The sequence below is a fragment of the Aspergillus alliaceus genome (genome assembly GCF_009176365.1).
Source record: "Aspergillus alliaceus strain CBS 536.65 unplaced genomic scaffold BDW43scaffold_18, whole genome shotgun sequence".
NCBI lineage: Eukaryota > Fungi > Ascomycota > Eurotiomycetes > Eurotiales > Aspergillaceae > Aspergillus > Aspergillus alliaceus.
The window spans coordinates 494,135-511,606 of NW_022474701.1; the positions used below are offsets into that span (position 1 = coordinate 494,135).

The following is a 17,472-nucleotide window of genomic DNA, read 5'->3' on the forward strand; positions in this document are numbered from 1 at the left end:
GTATTGATGAACATGTTGGGTGCACTACCGGACAAGCGCTGTGCTACAGAAACCTTCTAGACATCAGTCTCCTCCGGATCCCGGGGTTATGGGTTTCAATTTCGGGTATCTTCTTGCATAGTTTAGGCTCGGGCACGCGTTATTCACCTTATTATCAGTTACTATAAAATTCAATAGGTACAAGTTATCTTCTGCACTGCCTCTTGCAAAGTCAAATGTTGTATCCTCCAAATCGTTCCCTTTGGAATGTGCAACTGACTTGATAAGCTAAATTCATACTATCCGTCCAGCTGCTTTCGTCGGTTCAAAATGAAATTGGTTGCCTATCCTGTAGCTTGCCTAACCCATGGTCATGGTACTAAATGCGAGACAGAACGCGTCACATATACTGGATCATGTTTCAAAGGAAGGCTCTCCACTTTAAGAACGACCATTGCGCTCTTGGTTGGTCTCCACCGTGAATCAGGCTATCGTAATTATATTGGATCCTGAATCTAGAAGAGGCACGCATGGTATAGGCACCGCAAGCCTTTCCGCTGTAGTGAGCGAACAATATGACATGTTTGACTCTATAGTTCAAAGGAGTGACTGGTTTTTAAAACCCGGACATTTCAGTGAGCACATGTCTCGGCTAATTGTAGCCACTATTATCTGATCAAATTGATAGTGGACTATAATATTATAAGAAGCATGTAGGTCTTTTCTATTACATCTAAATCCAGGATATTAATCGAGATTAATATTCTTTTTCTTTCCCACTCTTTCGTTTATAGGACTCCAAAAAAGGCCCAGTAAAAGTTTGCTATGTGCTAATTGATTACACTAAAGACTATACTGTAGCAAGAGCGTCTAGGTGTGCTGAGCTTTCGAACTATCCAAGAGAAGCAATCCAACCGATTTTGAACTAAGGAAGTCTCAACAGTGGGACTAACAGATAAGTTCGGATGTTAGTATTTCCTCAACGCACACCCTATATTATGCGGGATTAACGAACGATTTTGCTGGCGAGGTGCCTGTGCCACTAACATACTAACTTGAAAGAACGCCGAACCAATCTATTGGGCATAATGGATCGACTCGGTGCTCGGCTCTTGGCGTTAATAGGGGGATTGCCATCCGACAACGGGCTTGTTTCTATATACTAATGTAGAAGACCACCGTCTATTGACTTAATCCTGGTTTAATCCTGGGAAATGATTGTGGTATTATGTTCTCTATATTGACTATATAAGACTTGACATTACCCGCAAGGAGTACGCACCTATACATGCATTAATATAGGGTTACTCCAAGTAAATTATTTTATCAAGTTCAATAGACAAGGAGATGGTTTGCCGCCAGACCCTTTCAAGCATGCAAAACGATAGTTGTCCTGTGCAACTCGGACCATGTCCAACCCGCAGTTTCTCCACGGAGGATGCTGACAAGGAAAACATATCGAGCGACGAGATTAGAGATACTGCAATCTCTGAGATCGCTCGAAATATTAGCCGCAGCTCAACAATTGGCGCCGCCGATGCGAGGACTGTATTCAATCCAGTCCCTGGCAGCAAACTTGACCCCCATTCCCCCTCATTCGACCCGACCGCCTGGGTAAAGTCTTTCAAGGCTCTACTTGAAGGCCAAGAAGACAGAGTCTGTCCCAGGCGAGACGCTATCTCATTTCACAATCTTAGCGTTTCAGGACATAGTGTTGGGACAGCATACCAGAACACCACGGGGAATATTTTCCTGACCGCTCTGTCGTCGCTCGCCATGTTATTCAGCAACAACCGGAAGAAAAGCAAAACCGAAATCCTCCGTGAATTCGATGGCATTGTGAGCCATGGAGAGATGCTTCTTGTCCTGGGGCCCCCAGGATCTGGATGTTCCACGTTGTTGAAAACGTTAGCTGGCCAAACGAATGGATTGAACGTCTCCCGCGAATCGTATCTGAGTTACCGAGGTGAGGGGAATTTTTTGATGGATCTCTTTCTGTACTAACACGCCCTCACAGGAATGCCAGCGAAGGAGATGTATCACTCGTTCCGCGATGATATTTTATACAATGCTGAACTGGACGTTCACCTTCCTCATCTGACTGTGGGGGAGACATTGACGTTCGCAGCTCGTGCAAAGGTAGGGATGCATATTCTGGGAGGATTTAGCCCAACTCAAATAAGCAATACTATCCGGGATGTAGTGATGGCTATTTTTGGGATAGCACATACGAAGAACACCAGGGTGGGCGATGAATACGTTCGAGGTGTCAGTGGTGGTGAGCGCAAACGAGTCAGCATTGCTGAGGCTGCCTTGACTGGAGCTAGGTTCCAATGCTGGGATAATTCCACCCGTGGATTGGACAGTCGCAACGCCATCCACTTCTGCAAGACCCTCCGTGTTCAAGCAGATTACATGGATGTGGCCTCCGCGGTGGCTCTTTATCAGGCACCACAGGAGGCGTATGAGGTGAGAAGGGCTTATACAATTTCCTACAATGACGGGCTGACAATGTCAGCTTTTTGACAGGGTGACCGTGCTCTATGACGGATTGCAGATTTTCTATGGGCGGGTGGAAATGGCTAAGAAGTACTTTGAGGAGCTTGGATTTGAGTGTAAGCCGCATTCAACTTGGTGAAGCTCTGAGAACTGGAAGCCTAAATAACCTGCACAGGTCCCGAGAGGCAAACAACGCCCGATTTCCTAACTTCCATGACAAGCGCACAGGAGCGCAGGGTCAAGCCAGGTTACGAGCATAAGGCTCCGCGGAGTCCAGAAGAATTTGCCTCTAGATGGAGAGAGAGCGAGCAGCGCCTGAGCCTGCTGAAGGAAATAGAGGAGAATAAAGTCGGCTATGGTGAAGTCCAACATCTGAAAAACCAGAGAAAGAACAGCTCAACCAATTCTGGGGCGAATCACAAGTACAGGTCTCCTTATACCTTGCCCTACTGGCGCCAGACCGAGCTTTGCCTCTGGCGCGGTTGGAGACGACTATTGGCAGATCCGGAGTTCACAATTGCTCAGCTCTTGTTCAACTTCATCGTTAGTCTCGTACTGGGGTCTATGTTCTATAACATGAGGGCAGACACGTCGAGCTTCTATTATAGGGGCGGAGTGATATTCTTTGCCCTCCTCTTCAACGCCTTTGCAAGCCAACTGGAAGTAAGACGCGCAGTGTAGGACATATGAAATATAAGGACTGACTTGAGCTCAATATAGGTCCTTACACTCTACGCCGAACGGCCAACCGTCGAAAAGCACAATCGTTATGCATTCTATCGACAGTCTGCCCAGGCGACCGCGAGCTTTTTGATTGACATCCCATACAAGACAGTGAACATGATCATATTCAACGTGATCGTTTACTTCATGGCTAACCTCCGACGGGAAGCTGGTTCCTTCTTCTTCTTCTGTTTAACTACATACCTCACCACTTTGACCATGTCCTCGGTGTATCGCACTCTCGCATGCGTGACGCGCACTTCCCATCAAGCGATGGTTCCCAGCTCTATACTTACCCTTGGGGTGATGATTTATACGGGATTTACTATACCTACGTCATATATGCCACGATGGTCTCGCTGGATGAACTATATCAACCCACTAGCTTATGCATTTGAATCGCTGATGGCAAACGAGTTTCATGGACGGGGTTTCCCATGCGCTAAGATAGTCCCCTCAGGGCCCGCATATGACGATGTGGCCGTCGACAATTGGATTTGTGCATCAGTGGGAGCTAGGCCAGGTTCCCATGTCGTCGATGGGGATGATTACATCAACATTTCGTTTGGCTACTGGAATTCTCATAAATGGAGGTAGGCTGCCCCGATATGCGCAAACCAATATATCACGTTAGAACCAAACGCTGACATGCGCGCAGAAACGTAGGGATCCTTTTTGCATTTCTCGTAGGCTTCTTCGCGTTATATACCATTTCCGCGGAGTGTGCTCGTCCCCCGGAGAGTAAGGGGGAAGTATTAGTTTTTCGGAGAAGGCGGATGCCACGCACTCCTCAGAGCGCCGACCTTGAATCAAGACCTAAACTGCAGCCGCTACTTGAAAAGGCACAGGGAAGAACTATTATCAAGGATGGCGCGGACCTAGGAGCTGTCTTCCACTGGGAAGATCTATGCTATGATATCAAGATCAAGGGGGAGGACCGCCGGATTCTGGACCATGTTGATGGCTGGGTGCGACCAGGGACGTCAACAGCACTTATGGTAGGTACTGGGATGAAGTACGTATCCATGGCCGAGACTAATACCCGCATAGGGCTCATCTGGCGCCGGGAAGACAACACTTCTAGATATCCTGGCGAGCCGAGTAACGGTAGGAGTAGTGTCGGGTGACATACTTGTGGACGGCATTCGGACTGATGCATCCTTTGCTCACCATATTGGATATGTACAGCAGCAGGACCTTCATCTCAGCACAACAACTGTCCGCGAAGCTTTGGAGTTTAGTGCTCTGCTCCGTCAATCAGCCAGCATACCGCGCCAAGAGAAGCTAGCCTACGTCGAGGAAGTAATCAAAACCCTAGAGATGGACGAATTCGCGGATGCGATTGTTGGCATTTCAGGAGAAGGCCTTAATGTGGAACAGCGCAAGCGACTTACCATTGGTGTTGAGCTCGCTGCAAGGCCAGAACTTCTTGTGTTCTTAGATGAACCTACTTCCGGTCTAGATTCCCAAACGTCGTGGGCGATTTGTGACCTAATCGAGAAGCTGGTTAAGAGTGGCCAGGCCGTTCTCTGCACTATCCATCAACCCTCCGCAATACTATTTCAGAGATTCGACCGCCTCCTCCTGCTACAGCCAGGAGGCAAGACTGTCTATTTTGGTGGTTAGTGCTAACGAAGAACCTTATATTGTCCTCATTATTTAATGACTATAGATCTTGGCAGGAACGCGACTATACTGATCGACTATCTAGAGCGCTATGGGGCAGCGAAATGTTCTGCAGAAGCAAATCCTGCCGAATGGATGCTTAGCACCATAGAACAACCTCCCCCAAACTCGGGCCATACAGATTGGTCTGAAGTGTGGCGTTCCTCCCCAGAATATCGAGAGATGAAGCGGGAGCTAGAAATTTTAAGGCAACGGATGCACAATAGGCAGCCTGCTATACCGGCAGCCTCCACAGCAGATCATTGGCAGTTCGCCGTTCCCTTCTCCGTTCAATTTTGGGAGGTCCTGAAACGTGTGTCAAGACACTTTTACCGCTCGCCCACTTACATCTACTCCAAAGTTGTCTTAGTAGTCTTGTCGGTAGGCTGGAGCACTTTCTCTGCAGCTAGCACTACAAGGTTCGCTAACCAACACTAGGCCTTATACGTGGGATTCAGTTTCGAGGCCCACAATAGTATACAGGGGCTCCAGAACCAGCTTTACGCATTTTATATGTATTTAACTCTCTTCGGGAGTCTCAACGAACAGATTATGCCCGTGTTTGTTCCCCAACGTGCACTGTACGAGGTGCGCGAGCAACCTTCCAGGATGTACCAATGGTCCAGTAAGTTATTCCTTAACCATTTTTGCCTTGTGGAAGGTTGACCATACTGCAAAGCGTATGTACTCTCTAATATTATAGTGGAGGCCCTTTGGAACACGCTTGTAGCCGTTCTTATGTATTTTTGCTGGTTTTATCCTGTTGGCTTCACACAGAATATGACTGTCGAGGACGTCCATATCCGTGGATTCTTGGTCTTTCTATTTCTGTGGATGTTCATGCTTTTTGTGAGCACGTTCTCACACCTAGTCATCACGGCCATGGAGACACCGGACACTGCAGGAACACTGGCCGCTTTGATCTGGATCCTGTGCATTGCGTTCTGTGGGTAGGTCACTCCCTAGCAACTTACACTTACACCGATATCCTTGCCTTTGGAATGATGTCTAAAGATGATGATTACTGACGGGGTCCAATAATAGGGTGGGCGTATCTAAAGTAGATCTGCCTGGCTTCTGGTCGTTTATGTACTATCTCTCACCTGCGACGTACCTCGTCAGTGGTGTGATGTCAACCTCACTGAGTGGGTCCAAGGTGACGTGCGCAACAAATGAGCTCCTTCATGTTCGACCACTCAAAAACATGACCTGCGGCGAATATATGAGCGAGTTCATTAGCCATGCCGGCGGGTACCTCCTCGATTCCAATGCGACGGGACAGTGCGAGTACTGCACTCTAGCCTCTACAGATGAATACCTAGCCGGATTCAATATTGACTTCAAGGATAGATGGCGGAACTTTGGACTACTTTGGGTTTACGTGGCATTTAACATTTTTGCTGCATTGGGAGTGTATTACTGTTTCCGAGCATCCAAGTGCCACAAGGTGAAGAAGGGCAGCAGGAACACAAGAGAGAAAGGGAATTAATGACCTGTGGTTAGATATCACTTTTCCGGCAGGCTAGTATGTGAAAAGTCCAGTAATCTTAGTTCATGAAAGGACAAAGTTATAAGTTGGAAAGGATTTACATGACAGAGCAATTGTTATTTTGAGAACAGCACGAGGCACCTAGCCTATGCGACTTAAAACTTTACTTGAAGACTGCAATCGATGCTATTTTAATGGGGCCAACGTAGCTTCAAGCGTACTTGATGCTATCTCTAGGCGGAATAGCGTTGCAATACCTAAGTCTTCGTGGGTGCCTAGAGCATACCGTGTAGGCGCAGTATTCTACAACAACCGAACCCCTTTAGTAGCAATACGGGCCTAAAGAGGCCGACACATTAAGCCGCGTATTATAAAGTATCGGACTGAACAGGGCCCCGGATATGGTCTTTTTGATTTTCCATCTTCCTGTTGGTGTCGATGGAGCTAACACAAAAGTGTTGCCGGAAAGATTGGGCTCTACATCCAATCTTAGCCAGGCTCGGATTGTGGAGCATGGTATAGACGCTCGATAGTAAAAGGTGCCTCGTTCTCAAGGTCTATTGCCAGCAATATGGGCATTCTATGCTCGATAGAACATTCATCCTGCACGAACCTCTCGCGATGGTTGTATGGCCTCTTCAGCGTTCTCCACGGGTCGATTAAATCTAGAACGGTCAATGTCCCGAAGATGGGCTGACTATAATTTTATTCGGGGTTCGGAGACGGGATATTTCCACCTGCCGTCTCTCGGCCTTCGGCAGCGAGAGGAGTGTCTTTCCCGCACACTTGACGGGTGCGATACTCTCGCTGCGGTCGCCAACCGCTGCGGAAGCTTCAGGCCCTTATTGTCTACGACCCGTCAAATCCTAGAACTGCAGCGATACGAGCCGCGGAATGTCTCTAGATGACTCATGATTGTGTATAAAGGGTGACAAATAGCGGGTACAGTGAGCTGCGAAATCAATTTGCTTAGGACACTGCTTATCATTCTTTCTGAAAATGTTATTGGCGCGTAAGCTAAGTCAAGGGGGTTTAAAAATATGCTAGCAAGCCAAATAATTTCTCCCAATAGCTACTAACGATCTGCAATGAAGGACTCTTAGAAAATGAAACAGAGCGTGGTAGGCAGGCTAGTTCACAAGTCACTATATCACCAGACGTTCTCTCCTAGAGGCGAGCCTGTCAATGACCTGTTAATGTCAAACCATTTCCAAGAATTTGCGAGTCATCCGGGGTTCTTGTCTCTTTGATACCTCTTCAGGATATCACCGGCGAACGAAATGTATCAGGAATATGGGGTCTACTTCGGAGCAGATCGACTCTCAAAATTGACTCGAGTCCTCATCGTTGAACTACAGCCTGGAAAAGCAGAAATGCCGGATTCCACAAATTGGTCGACAACCACTAGTCTTGTGTCGCTGACGATTTCTCATTCTATAGTCTATAGTGACTTGACTCCTGTTATATTCGGCACATTCCGGAACGAATACTTACAGAGGTATCGTGTAAACTGGTGTGAAAGCCACCAAATTGTCGTATTCGTAAGACTAGCCGCTATTTTGTCCATAATACCCCGATGCTCGTCTAACTAAACCTAAAACTGACGAGGATCCAGTTTGATTTCACACTCTCGAATCTCTCTCTATCGTGGATTATTATCATTGGGGAACTCATGACGGGTACAGTACCTGGTCCGCCATAGGAGCGCATGCTGCCAGTGCCTGCGTCAGCAATTCTTTTCGTTTTTGCAATTATATTATATTTGAAAGAAGGCCCGCACCGTTGCGTGTCTCGTCCGTCCTTCCAGCGGCGCTCATGCGACCCGCAATCTATCCGTTTCTCGACGGTACTATCGCGGTTAATGGAAAGGAGGCATCTTGTTTCGTGACCGTGGTAATAAACGGTACGAATATAGCCCTCCCTTTCGTGCTATGTTGTACCGTGTGACGTTGTTATGCGCGGTCACTCAAGTGGTAGTAGTAGGCGGGACATTAGCCGCTGTTGTCATTACCAATAAGGAGTTAGTCTATACGGTAGGTAAACATCTTGGGCTCTTATTACAGCTTGGCTGATCGGTTCCGGCTGGACGGGCTGGAATATGGGTTGTGGTGACGGTGATTTGGATTTGAATGGAGTTGAAGCGTGCACTGCACTATTAGCAGGCAATGCGATATACACAACAACTGCAATACACAGGATAGGTCCCGAAATTACAGGTGCAGCGTAGGAGGGAGCGGTCAGCCAGGATCAACAAGGATATACTCATGAATATTATCACATTCTCTCATTTTTTATGACTTACAGCGAGGCTACTGCCGGCCTGTCCTCTTTTATCTTCTGCTACTCGCTGAGTGTAACTTTGGCCGTCGCGAGAAGATCGTTTGACCGCAGGATACGATATTTGGGACCGAATTATTTTACTATGACGTGGAATCATGCTTCATCATCGTAATATTTGGTCCTATTTACCATCTTATTTGACTCGGGAAGACAGTTCTACCTTTTCTCTTCCTTTTTTTTTTAATATTTTCCCCTTCTCTTTCTCCTTTACTATCTCTCCAGGTTGTGGATGAGTTGCGGTCGTATGTGCATTTTCCAAGGGCAGAAGAGTGGATGACGCACCTGCACGCCACTGGTTCGGTCAGGGTACGCAAATGCCTAGTGATATTTGGGTTTTTCGGTCTGTAGGTCATTCCCTTTCCTATCCGGATAAGGTACGATTCCAGAGCCAGCACTTTTACGGCGCGGTATAATTTCACTAGCAGACTGGAATCCAAAAAAAAAAAACCCTGTGAGCGGAGTATCACATTGCTCACCACAGGCTTGCCCATCTTTACGAGTCATCCCCCGGTAACTCGCGAGCAATAATGGAGACTGAATAGCCGGCCACTCTCGACCAAGGAGGAGCTGATGTGACTCCAGTGGCCCCAGCACTGATGTTGATTTCTATATCGAATACTAAAGCGCTAGCGCTTTACTAATAGTCTCAGATGATTCGGTTACATGCTTAGCAGAATTTAAAGAGATTGTATAGTTTTTTTTTATAGTTTTTCCAGGTATTTTTCTCTATGGAGAGAAAAGCCCTTAAGTAGACAAGTACTTCCTATAAAGACCTAGTAATATAGTTAGATCGCGCCTAGATATTGAGAGACAGACGCAGGCATTGTATAGTTAGAGCCCTCAGATATCTAGAAGACCAAGCAGATACTCTGGAACAGAGAAAAGAGGTCTTTGATACTAAGTTAGTAGATATATATAAAGTACTTGAAAGAGCCGAGCAGCTGGGATATCTAATTAAGCTATTGACCGCCGTACTGACCACCTACTACTTGGGTTGTCGCGAATACTCTCCTCTCCACTTTAAACACCGCCTGCTTTTACGCATAAACTAGTATAGTATCCTTTGTTATGACTTTCGTGTTCGAAGCTCAACCTATCAGTACATACACATGCCACACGAACCTCCATCTCACCTGCACCATGGCACTCGACGACGCTTTTGTTGAGGCCTTTCATAATTTCCTTGGCAAATCCATCATTCGCGTAGAACGTTCACTTATGGAATACATAATGGAACGAATTCTCGGGCCATCCCTCCGTATCTAATTCCGCTCGGTGAAGGTTCAGCTGGCTGATTGCGGAAATTGCCGGATTGTTCAATCAAACTAGGCAACTGATCTTCGCCCTCTACTGACACCAGCGCCATTCCTGTCTAGAAACATATGGTCAGGATTTGTTGCCTAGATAGATAGGATCGGAAGTGCGGGAAAGACGGACCACAATGTGCCACTGAATATGGCAATGAAGTATCCAAGCGCCGGGATTATCAGTGACGTAGCTATCGCTACATTAGCCACCTTAAACGGGGTTGTGTCCCACAGAAGGATTAAATAGCTCACTGGGTTGCCAGCCATCCTGATGATGGCAAGTTCGCCGTGTCTCTGTACGGTGGATCGTGCAAACTAATAATGGAAGTTGGCGCTTCCACCACAGACTGACACGGGAATGAGCCACTGCCGGAACCCAGCACCCAGAATTTATGGCCATGGAGATGCATTAGATAGCCCATATAAGCGTGCTTTGGTTACGACTGGTTCCGCAGAGGGACAACGACGGCGTCACCTACAGTATCCATTGAGTCATTTGCGACATTCATCACAATACCCACAGTGCAATTCGACGGCATATGCAAGGTCGCATTCGGTTTCTAACCATCCGAGACACTACCATAGATTATTGGGATCACGGGACTCAGCATATGGAAACTGATTTACAACCCAGGTTACAATGTCAGTTTAATTAATAGTGAGAAATCGTGTCAAACCAGCAGCCCAAGAGGCGGTCCGCTACCTTCAAACGGTGAAAGTTTAGCCTCGACAAGTTCTGTAACCCCTTGACTAGCCGAACCGTTGGTCAGCATCCATGTGGAGGCTGGATCAACGGAGACTTGTGAAGTGATAGCATCCATTCCATCTGCCTGCGTGTACTGTTAGTGAGGGCCTCATATAAATGGCATTGCTGGGGTGGTCTGCTAATATTAGAGGACATTATAGCCTTGCCTTCTAGAATCTTTTGCATATCCCCATTGGGATACGTTGCAAACCTAAGGTAGCAGTTACCCGGTTGTCGGTCGAGCTTAATCATCACAGAATATCGCTGGCCGATAGCTATTTCTAGCACCCGTCAAGGTCAATACAATATTCTAGGGACATTCCAGAACCGTCTTACTTTTGCCTCTTGTGGGGTCACATAGAGGCCATCAGCAGCATAAACGTGCATTAAATGGCCATCAAGCGAGACCCGAAGAGCACTAACCGCTCCCGAATTCACCAAGTTAAGGGCAAGCCATCCCAGTGATGCATTTGCTGGGATCGTTAACCGAGAAGATGTGGTATTCTCACAAGTCTTCGGCGGCAACGAGCAGATATTGTATCCTAGTCGAAACATCATAGGGGGCATACAGCCATGGGGAACCCAATGCCATTGAATTATCCATACCTGCTGAGCCGGTCATCGTCATCTCACCGACTTTGTATGTGGCTGCATTTGATGAACTACCTGTGATCATCGGAGACATAGCCATTTGAGTTGCAGTATTATCGCCAAGGTCGTCATCCATCCTCCCCACCTTCCCAGACAGTCCCATTCCCATAGAGGGAGTCACTGGCGTTACCGTTACTGTCCATCTCGGCGAAAGCTGTCTGAATTGCTGAAGCAGAAGTGTGGGATGTGGCCGTCGACCCCACGCTTAGACCTAAGCCAGAGCCAGCGTCGAGCATGTACTTCGGCAGGCATTCTACCCTACCCAATCCATTAGCGAGAACGGTGTCAACGCAGTTGGGGAAGGCAGCCGTCTGAATATAGCGCTCAAAGATCGTATCAGAAAGGTCATGTGTCCAGTCAATTAAGAGGAGAGAGAATGAACCTCTCTCGGCTTGCAACATCTTTTCACGCTCGCAACTACTCCTGGTCAGTTCCTAGAATGGTCGCGACGAGATGGTGCAGGGCGGATTAGTAAAGGTCTTCGTATACTACCATTGAAGTATGCCCGAAAATAACAATGGTACCAATAGTAACCGTACCCATTTTCCACCGAAAATCGGTATGTGAAATTACGCCTAGGAGGTATCGGATACTAGTTATAAGTCCAGGCTTAGTAATTTTATTTTGCATATTTGGCGACAAGAGCGAGCAATACTCACCTGGGTGACACCTGGAACACCATCCATATCTTGTGTTCCATGCTGCAGTATACCCTCTTGGAGTGACTTAGTCGAAATCCCCGGAAGCCAATTTTAGTGATAACGTACCATGCCAGTGGATAGTAGTATTGACAGGCAGTTCATTCCTGACAAAGATCTCCACATCGTCTCCCTCGTCTAGTTCTATCGTAGGACCTGGCTGTTGGCCGTTGATGAGATAGACCTCACGTGGGTATACGTCTGTGTGGAAGCGAATGTATGCTTCTTCTATTGGGTGGCCGGAACGGCCAAACTATCTAAATAACTAGCTTACTAAATGATGACTAAGCGAGATCAAACTAATAGGGCATGCGGTGCAGGATGACCGTATGTTCCAACACCCCCCCTTGAGCGAGCGAGTCATCATGAAATGAAGATAAAATAGCTAAAATATTATCTGGAAGTGATAAAAGAATGTAATAGGTGATTGCCTGGTACAGGAATTACTTGTCTAAGCTCTGGAGACCTAGTAATCGCACGAATTTAGAATGGGCTTCTGATCCCAGCAGCTTCATAAAGCCATCAGTAACCATATCAGTTATGGGGATCTGTTTAATATAAATAATGCCTTGATCGATTATATCGCGTATATAATGATATTAAATATCAATGTGCTTAAACCGCTTGGTCTGTATATCAGAGATAATAAGGTCAATTACACCTTTATTGTCCATATATATCAGTATGCTAGGTGCGGGTGATTTATTGAATAGTTAAAGATTCTTTATAATTTCATAAATCCAGTAGGTCTCTTATGATGCCTCAGATACAGCAATATACTCAGCTTTATTTAAACTAGTTACCATATATATTTGATATTTTGTTTACCAGGCTATAGATCCTCCAGTAAGCTTAAAGATATATCTACCTACTGATCTGCAGACTTTGGTATATGGACCTTCCCAATCTGAATCGCTGTATACCTCTAGGGATCCAGTATTAGCTGTAATTCAACGGTAGAGGGTCTAAAAATTGCTGGGTAACGGGCATTTTGCCGGTGAGTACATAGCAGAGGAAGAGAAAAGCCACAAGGGCAGACACAGAGGGCAGGGCTACTATATCTCGCCGATCTATGGGGACGGTGCATTCATTAATTTCCCCCGTACCTGTAGGATTGACCTCTCGCCGCGCCATTCATCGAACAAGATAAGCTTTCCATTAGGTTCCACTCAACGACACGTTCAGAGAGGCGTTGGTAGAGAAGCAATGGACCTTTTTTAGTTTCACCAGACACCGAGCAAGACCTGCCTGCAATTCTCAAGGACCGAAACTCTATTCGTTGAGGATGCCACGGAAGAGTAAATTATTCGAGAAGGTCGATGGCCAACAGGGACGGCTGATTCGAATATTAAATCCCATCTGTGCGCCTAAGTCAGTAGATACACTGACATCTTCCTAGCAACACGCAACCATGGAAGACAGTACTCCTTCAGCAAAACGCCCCAGCATCATGAATACCGAGACACCTTGGGCGTCAAACCCCGCCAGGGATATGAAGAAGGAAAAAGAAGAGCACAACAATGTCTACGGAACGACTCACAGATTGGCAAGCCGCGTCACAAGTCACACCGTGGCCAGGGAATTGGCCGAACCTTACGATGATATTTTCCATCCCCTCCCCGGCTCGAAGCTTGATCCTCAGTCCTCCAGTTTCGACACTCGAGCTTGGATGGAGACTGTTTCTTGCCCCTCTACTACTACTAACGATTCGCTAATCCATAGCTGAAGGCTCTACGCCAAAAGGGCTCAGAATTCCCATTGAAAACCAAACCGAATACATTTCCCGATTAGGCAACTTCTAACCTAAGCATCGATAACTTCATCCTACCTCACCGTATTCCTACTATGTCTTCCAACTCCTCGAACTGCTTTCTTCCAATCGGTTTAGTTAACAGGTCTGCAAGCTTCCACTCTGTACAAAGATAAGTAGCAGTATCTGGTCTTTTTGATCAACGTATTCAGCCATCTATTCTACACCGCAGGAAGCCCCTTCGCGGAGCGCCATAGCCAGCTTGGAAGTTTATTGGTTGACATATACGAATACAACGATCCACATGGGGCATGCGATTCGGTTCGGTTGAACTGATAAAACGGAACAGTTAAAGCACCACGTCACTCATGTAGATTTCATTATTTGCTCGCAACCTATCGGCGGTCCAAGTCCCTAAGCTTTGGGCATGCCTGTCACTGAGGGCCACCAACAGGAGGCAGAGATCTGTCTCCACAAACCGCAGATCGCAGCTTGCATAGCTGTTGAGGATGGAGGCATGTGCAGTTGGTTGCAATTATATCTGCATCTTATTGTCGGCCGTTGACTCTTCTCGATCACTGTACACGTCAAGTCTCTGACTACTGCACAGTTAGTTGTTGTATAAAGTACTGACGTTTAACCGAACCTGAGAGGGAGTTTTTTACGTCCGCTTGGCCAATAGCAAGTAGTAGTGAGCTGTGGAGAAGATCGCCGGTTGCAGATCGGTCGAACCTCTTTTTTAATGTGGCGCGGGACAAAAATTGCTTAGTAAGTGATTGACCACGTGACTTCTGGGCGAGGCCATTACGCACAAAAACCATAGATTTCGTTCCACGCCACCTATTTCAATACCTCTACACACCACACCCACCACTAATCACTGCTTCCCCCCCCAAACCACCAACCATGGCTTCCATCGCTGATAATGCTAGTAAAACTACTTATAAATATCATATCCTGTATCTAGCTAGTATAAAATGTTAAGCAATTAAGAAACGCTTTTTAAGTACTTGAAAGAATACAGTTTAAACATAGTATAAAGTAAAAGAACAAGTATACACTGCATTAACTGGATTTTAAGGAGTTATATATATATTTATTAGATTTTAGATATCTATCATCTCTACTTGTCGAGATATTTGTGATCATAAAAGTACCATTTTATATGGGATGCGCTGGTAGCCGTTCGGTAGTGAAATATGTACATTAGGCTATTCATCATTACCAATGTAAGGAATAGCGGTTAGAGTCTAAGCTATATACCCTATAGTGCCAAGGGGCACTTTTACTAGTCATTAGCCAGTCCTTCCACCTACTACCTCCCGAACCGTACAGTGATCTTAGTGTTATTAAAGTAACAGCAGGAGACTGACTGCAACAGTTAGCCGCCGACTTCTGTTGAGACTGCCCTGCTCAAATTTTTGTATCTGATCTTCACCTGTCAACGCTGTTTATCAAAACTTGTCTGCGAGCCCCAAAACTGCATTTACCTAATTGCACGTATGTATTTTAGAAATAATTGGCGGTCTTGGCCAGTTGACGTACATGTGGACCGATCCATTGAGAGGTCGTGATTGTTATTCGTTGGATACAGAAGAACCTACCGTCGAGATAAGTGACCGATAGAGAACTCTAAAAGGGAATACAATTTAGGCGGAGATGTCTGCCAACCATCGCATGGTGCGAATGGTAGAAAACTACTGTAACATTCCTATGCTTCGCTGACCCGGTTGGCCTCTCAGTCATCACTTCGTTTACATTCTCAGAGGAAAGTCCGATCTAAGTTGCTAGCGGTTGTCTTGGCATATGTGCGAATAGGTATATAACCGCCATGGGTTAGTTGTAGTTTTTTGGGGTACGCTAAAATTACAGCACAATTTTGCGTTCCTTGACAGATCAATATATTTTGCTTTTGCAAGTTATACGCATAGTTAGTTACCGATTTACTCCGTACGGTGGGCCAATCGAACAATGGGGCAATAAGGATTTTCCAACGTATGAACTTATAATACCAAGCCCCAAATGCACTCTACTTAGTTTGTGAAGCGCCACAATCTAATTTTTCGGCAAACCTAATAGATACGCCCGTTCGATATCTTTCGCTACCTTTTAAGTCATGATACGGATAGTCCACATCATTCGTCATCGAACGGCTTCTAGCCCATACCCCTCGAAGAACTGAACTCTAAACAAACCATGAATCATATAGATCAATTTATGGGTCAACATGACTAAGCGAGGCGCTGGCCTATTCTATGCTCATATCCTTCCTTTTCTGTCTGTTCCAGATTAATGCCTTCCTCGGTAACAATGCATGCTTGAAACATGTTGGTAGGTTCTGCTGGGAGTTTCTGTGGCGAAGAGACCTATTTCAAGATAACGCTTCAATGCCGCCCGATAGTGCATCCATGTGCAAGGATCATGGGATGTCTCTGTGGGTTGTGAATAGCATCTCGATAGGACTGGCTACGTTCGCTGTCATCGGGAGGTTTATGGCGAGAAGACTCGGGAAGTTGTCTCTCGCCGCGGATGACTGGACTATTCTTGTTGCATTGGTAAAACGTAAGACGATTGTTGTTCGAGACGGGAGCTGACCGTGATCAAGAGCCTCGACTTGGGGTTATACGCTTTGTTTGTGGCTTGTAAGTATTCCTCAGAGCAACAAAACGGACTGGCGTCCATGGCTAATGACGTTTCTTTATCACTCAGGTAGGGCACATGGACTTGGGGCGCACAGGGCCGTTGTGCCAGAAGCCGATGTCTCTACATTCCTCAAGCTGCTGTATTACTTCCAGATCTTCTATATTCTCGCTCCGCCTATGGTCAAGATCTCACTTCTCCTACTTTATAAACGCATCTTTATGTCGTCCCGGTTACTTGTGGTAGTGTACGTAATGGGTGTACTAATCAGTATATGGACAATCATTATGACCTTCTTGGGAATCTTCAACTGCCACCCCATTGATGCGTTTTGGACAGGTCAGGGGAAATGTCTCCCTTTCAAGCAATTTGCGGTTGGATATGCAATCGTCAACATCGCTACAAGTCTGGTTATTTGGCTAATGCCAATTCCCAAGTTATGGAAGCTGCAGCTTCCTACAGCACAGAAAGTTGCTCTGATCTTGATCTTTGCCCTAGGTCTCTTGTAAGAGCTCCCACTTATCACCTTGCCTCCTACGAAAAAGAGACGCAAAAAAAGAGAGGCAGCCTATTTGGTCGAATGTACTTATTTCTCCTTAGTGACTGTGCTGTCTCTATTATCCGGCTACTCTCCTCAATGCTTGTTCTTGGAAATTGGGATGTCACGTACGACTACACCCGCGGGGTTATATGGTCTATCGTTGAGGTTTCTATTGGAATTGTCTGCAGTTGTCTCCCAACAATGCGAGTTATTCTCACGTCTATTTTCAGTGAAAAACTTGCATGGGTGTTACGATTCTCCGGTTTAATGTTCAATGGCGACAACTCTCGGAAGAGGCTGTGTACTGGGCCAATAGAATCTACCGAGCTCCGAGGGCCATGGATAATCCAAGTTGGCTCCCGCAACCAACATCATACCGATATTTCCTGCACCCTGGATCTGGAAGCTAATAGGACTATACCACAAGGGATCCAAGTATTAGAAG

At 46.3% G+C, this 17,472-nt stretch overlaps 4 protein-coding genes across 4 annotated transcripts; 2 read left to right on the forward strand and 2 right to left on the reverse strand.

The window, feature by feature from the left end:
* Positions 1-1,246: 1,246 nt before the first annotated feature.
* BDW43DRAFT_319039 (ABC-2 type transporter-domain-containing protein) lies at positions 1,247-6,355 on the forward strand (the record flags this gene model as incomplete). Its single annotated transcript, XM_032048816.1, has 11 exons — positions 1,247-1,945; positions 1,997-2,448; positions 2,498-2,594; positions 2,654-3,141; positions 3,199-3,794; positions 3,860-4,199; positions 4,252-4,822; positions 4,874-5,285; positions 5,325-5,491; positions 5,546-5,816; positions 5,911-6,355. Exons 1-11 carry the CDS (start codon positions 1,327-1,329, stop codon positions 6,353-6,355), a joined length of 4,458 nt encoding a protein of 1,485 aa, XP_031901069.1. The 5' UTR covers positions 1,247-1,326.
* A 3,481-nt stretch (positions 6,356-9,836) lies between these two features.
* BDW43DRAFT_65568 (multicopper oxidase-domain-containing protein) lies at positions 9,837-10,723 on the reverse strand. The gene is made up of 3 exons (XM_032050345.1): positions 10,255-10,723; positions 10,133-10,193; positions 9,837-10,067 (listed from the first exon to the last, which is right to left on the reverse strand). Exons 1-3 carry the CDS (start codon positions 10,422-10,424, stop codon positions 9,912-9,914), a joined length of 387 nt encoding a protein of 128 aa, XP_031901070.1. The 5' UTR covers positions 10,425-10,723; the 3' UTR covers positions 9,837-9,911.
* Positions 10,674-11,799, reverse strand: BDW43DRAFT_310583 (uncharacterized protein; the record flags this gene model as incomplete). The annotated part of the gene is made up of 4 exons (XM_032046979.1): positions 10,674-10,832; positions 11,084-11,289; positions 11,354-11,413; positions 11,484-11,799. 4 exons carry the CDS (start codon positions 11,797-11,799, stop codon positions 10,674-10,676), a joined length of 741 nt encoding a protein of 246 aa, XP_031901071.1.
* A 4,434-nt stretch (positions 11,800-16,233) lies between these two features.
* Positions 16,234-16,995, forward strand: BDW43DRAFT_310584 (uncharacterized protein; the record flags this gene model as incomplete). The annotated part of the gene is made up of 3 exons (XM_032046980.1): positions 16,234-16,401; positions 16,452-16,488; positions 16,556-16,995. The coding sequence occupies 3 exons, from the start codon at positions 16,234-16,236 to the stop codon at positions 16,993-16,995; spliced, it is 645 nt and encodes a 214-aa protein (XP_031901072.1).
* Positions 16,996-17,472: the final 477 nt, after the last annotated feature.

Bases quoted from the DNA above. Each gene is read 5' to 3' on its own strand.
- BDW43DRAFT_65568 (XM_032050345.1), bottom strand. From the start codon at position 10,424: ATGGGCTATCTAATGCATCTCCATGGCCATAAATTCTGGGTGCTGGGT. The intron at 10,194-10,254 runs GTGAGCTATTTA...ATGTAGCGATAG, and splicing joins TCAGGATGGCTGGCAACCCA to CTACGTCACTGATAATCCCG. The intron at 10,068-10,132 runs GTCCGTCTTTCC...ATATGTTTCTAG, and splicing joins ATATTCAGTGGCACATTGTG to ACAGGAATGGCGCTGGTGTC.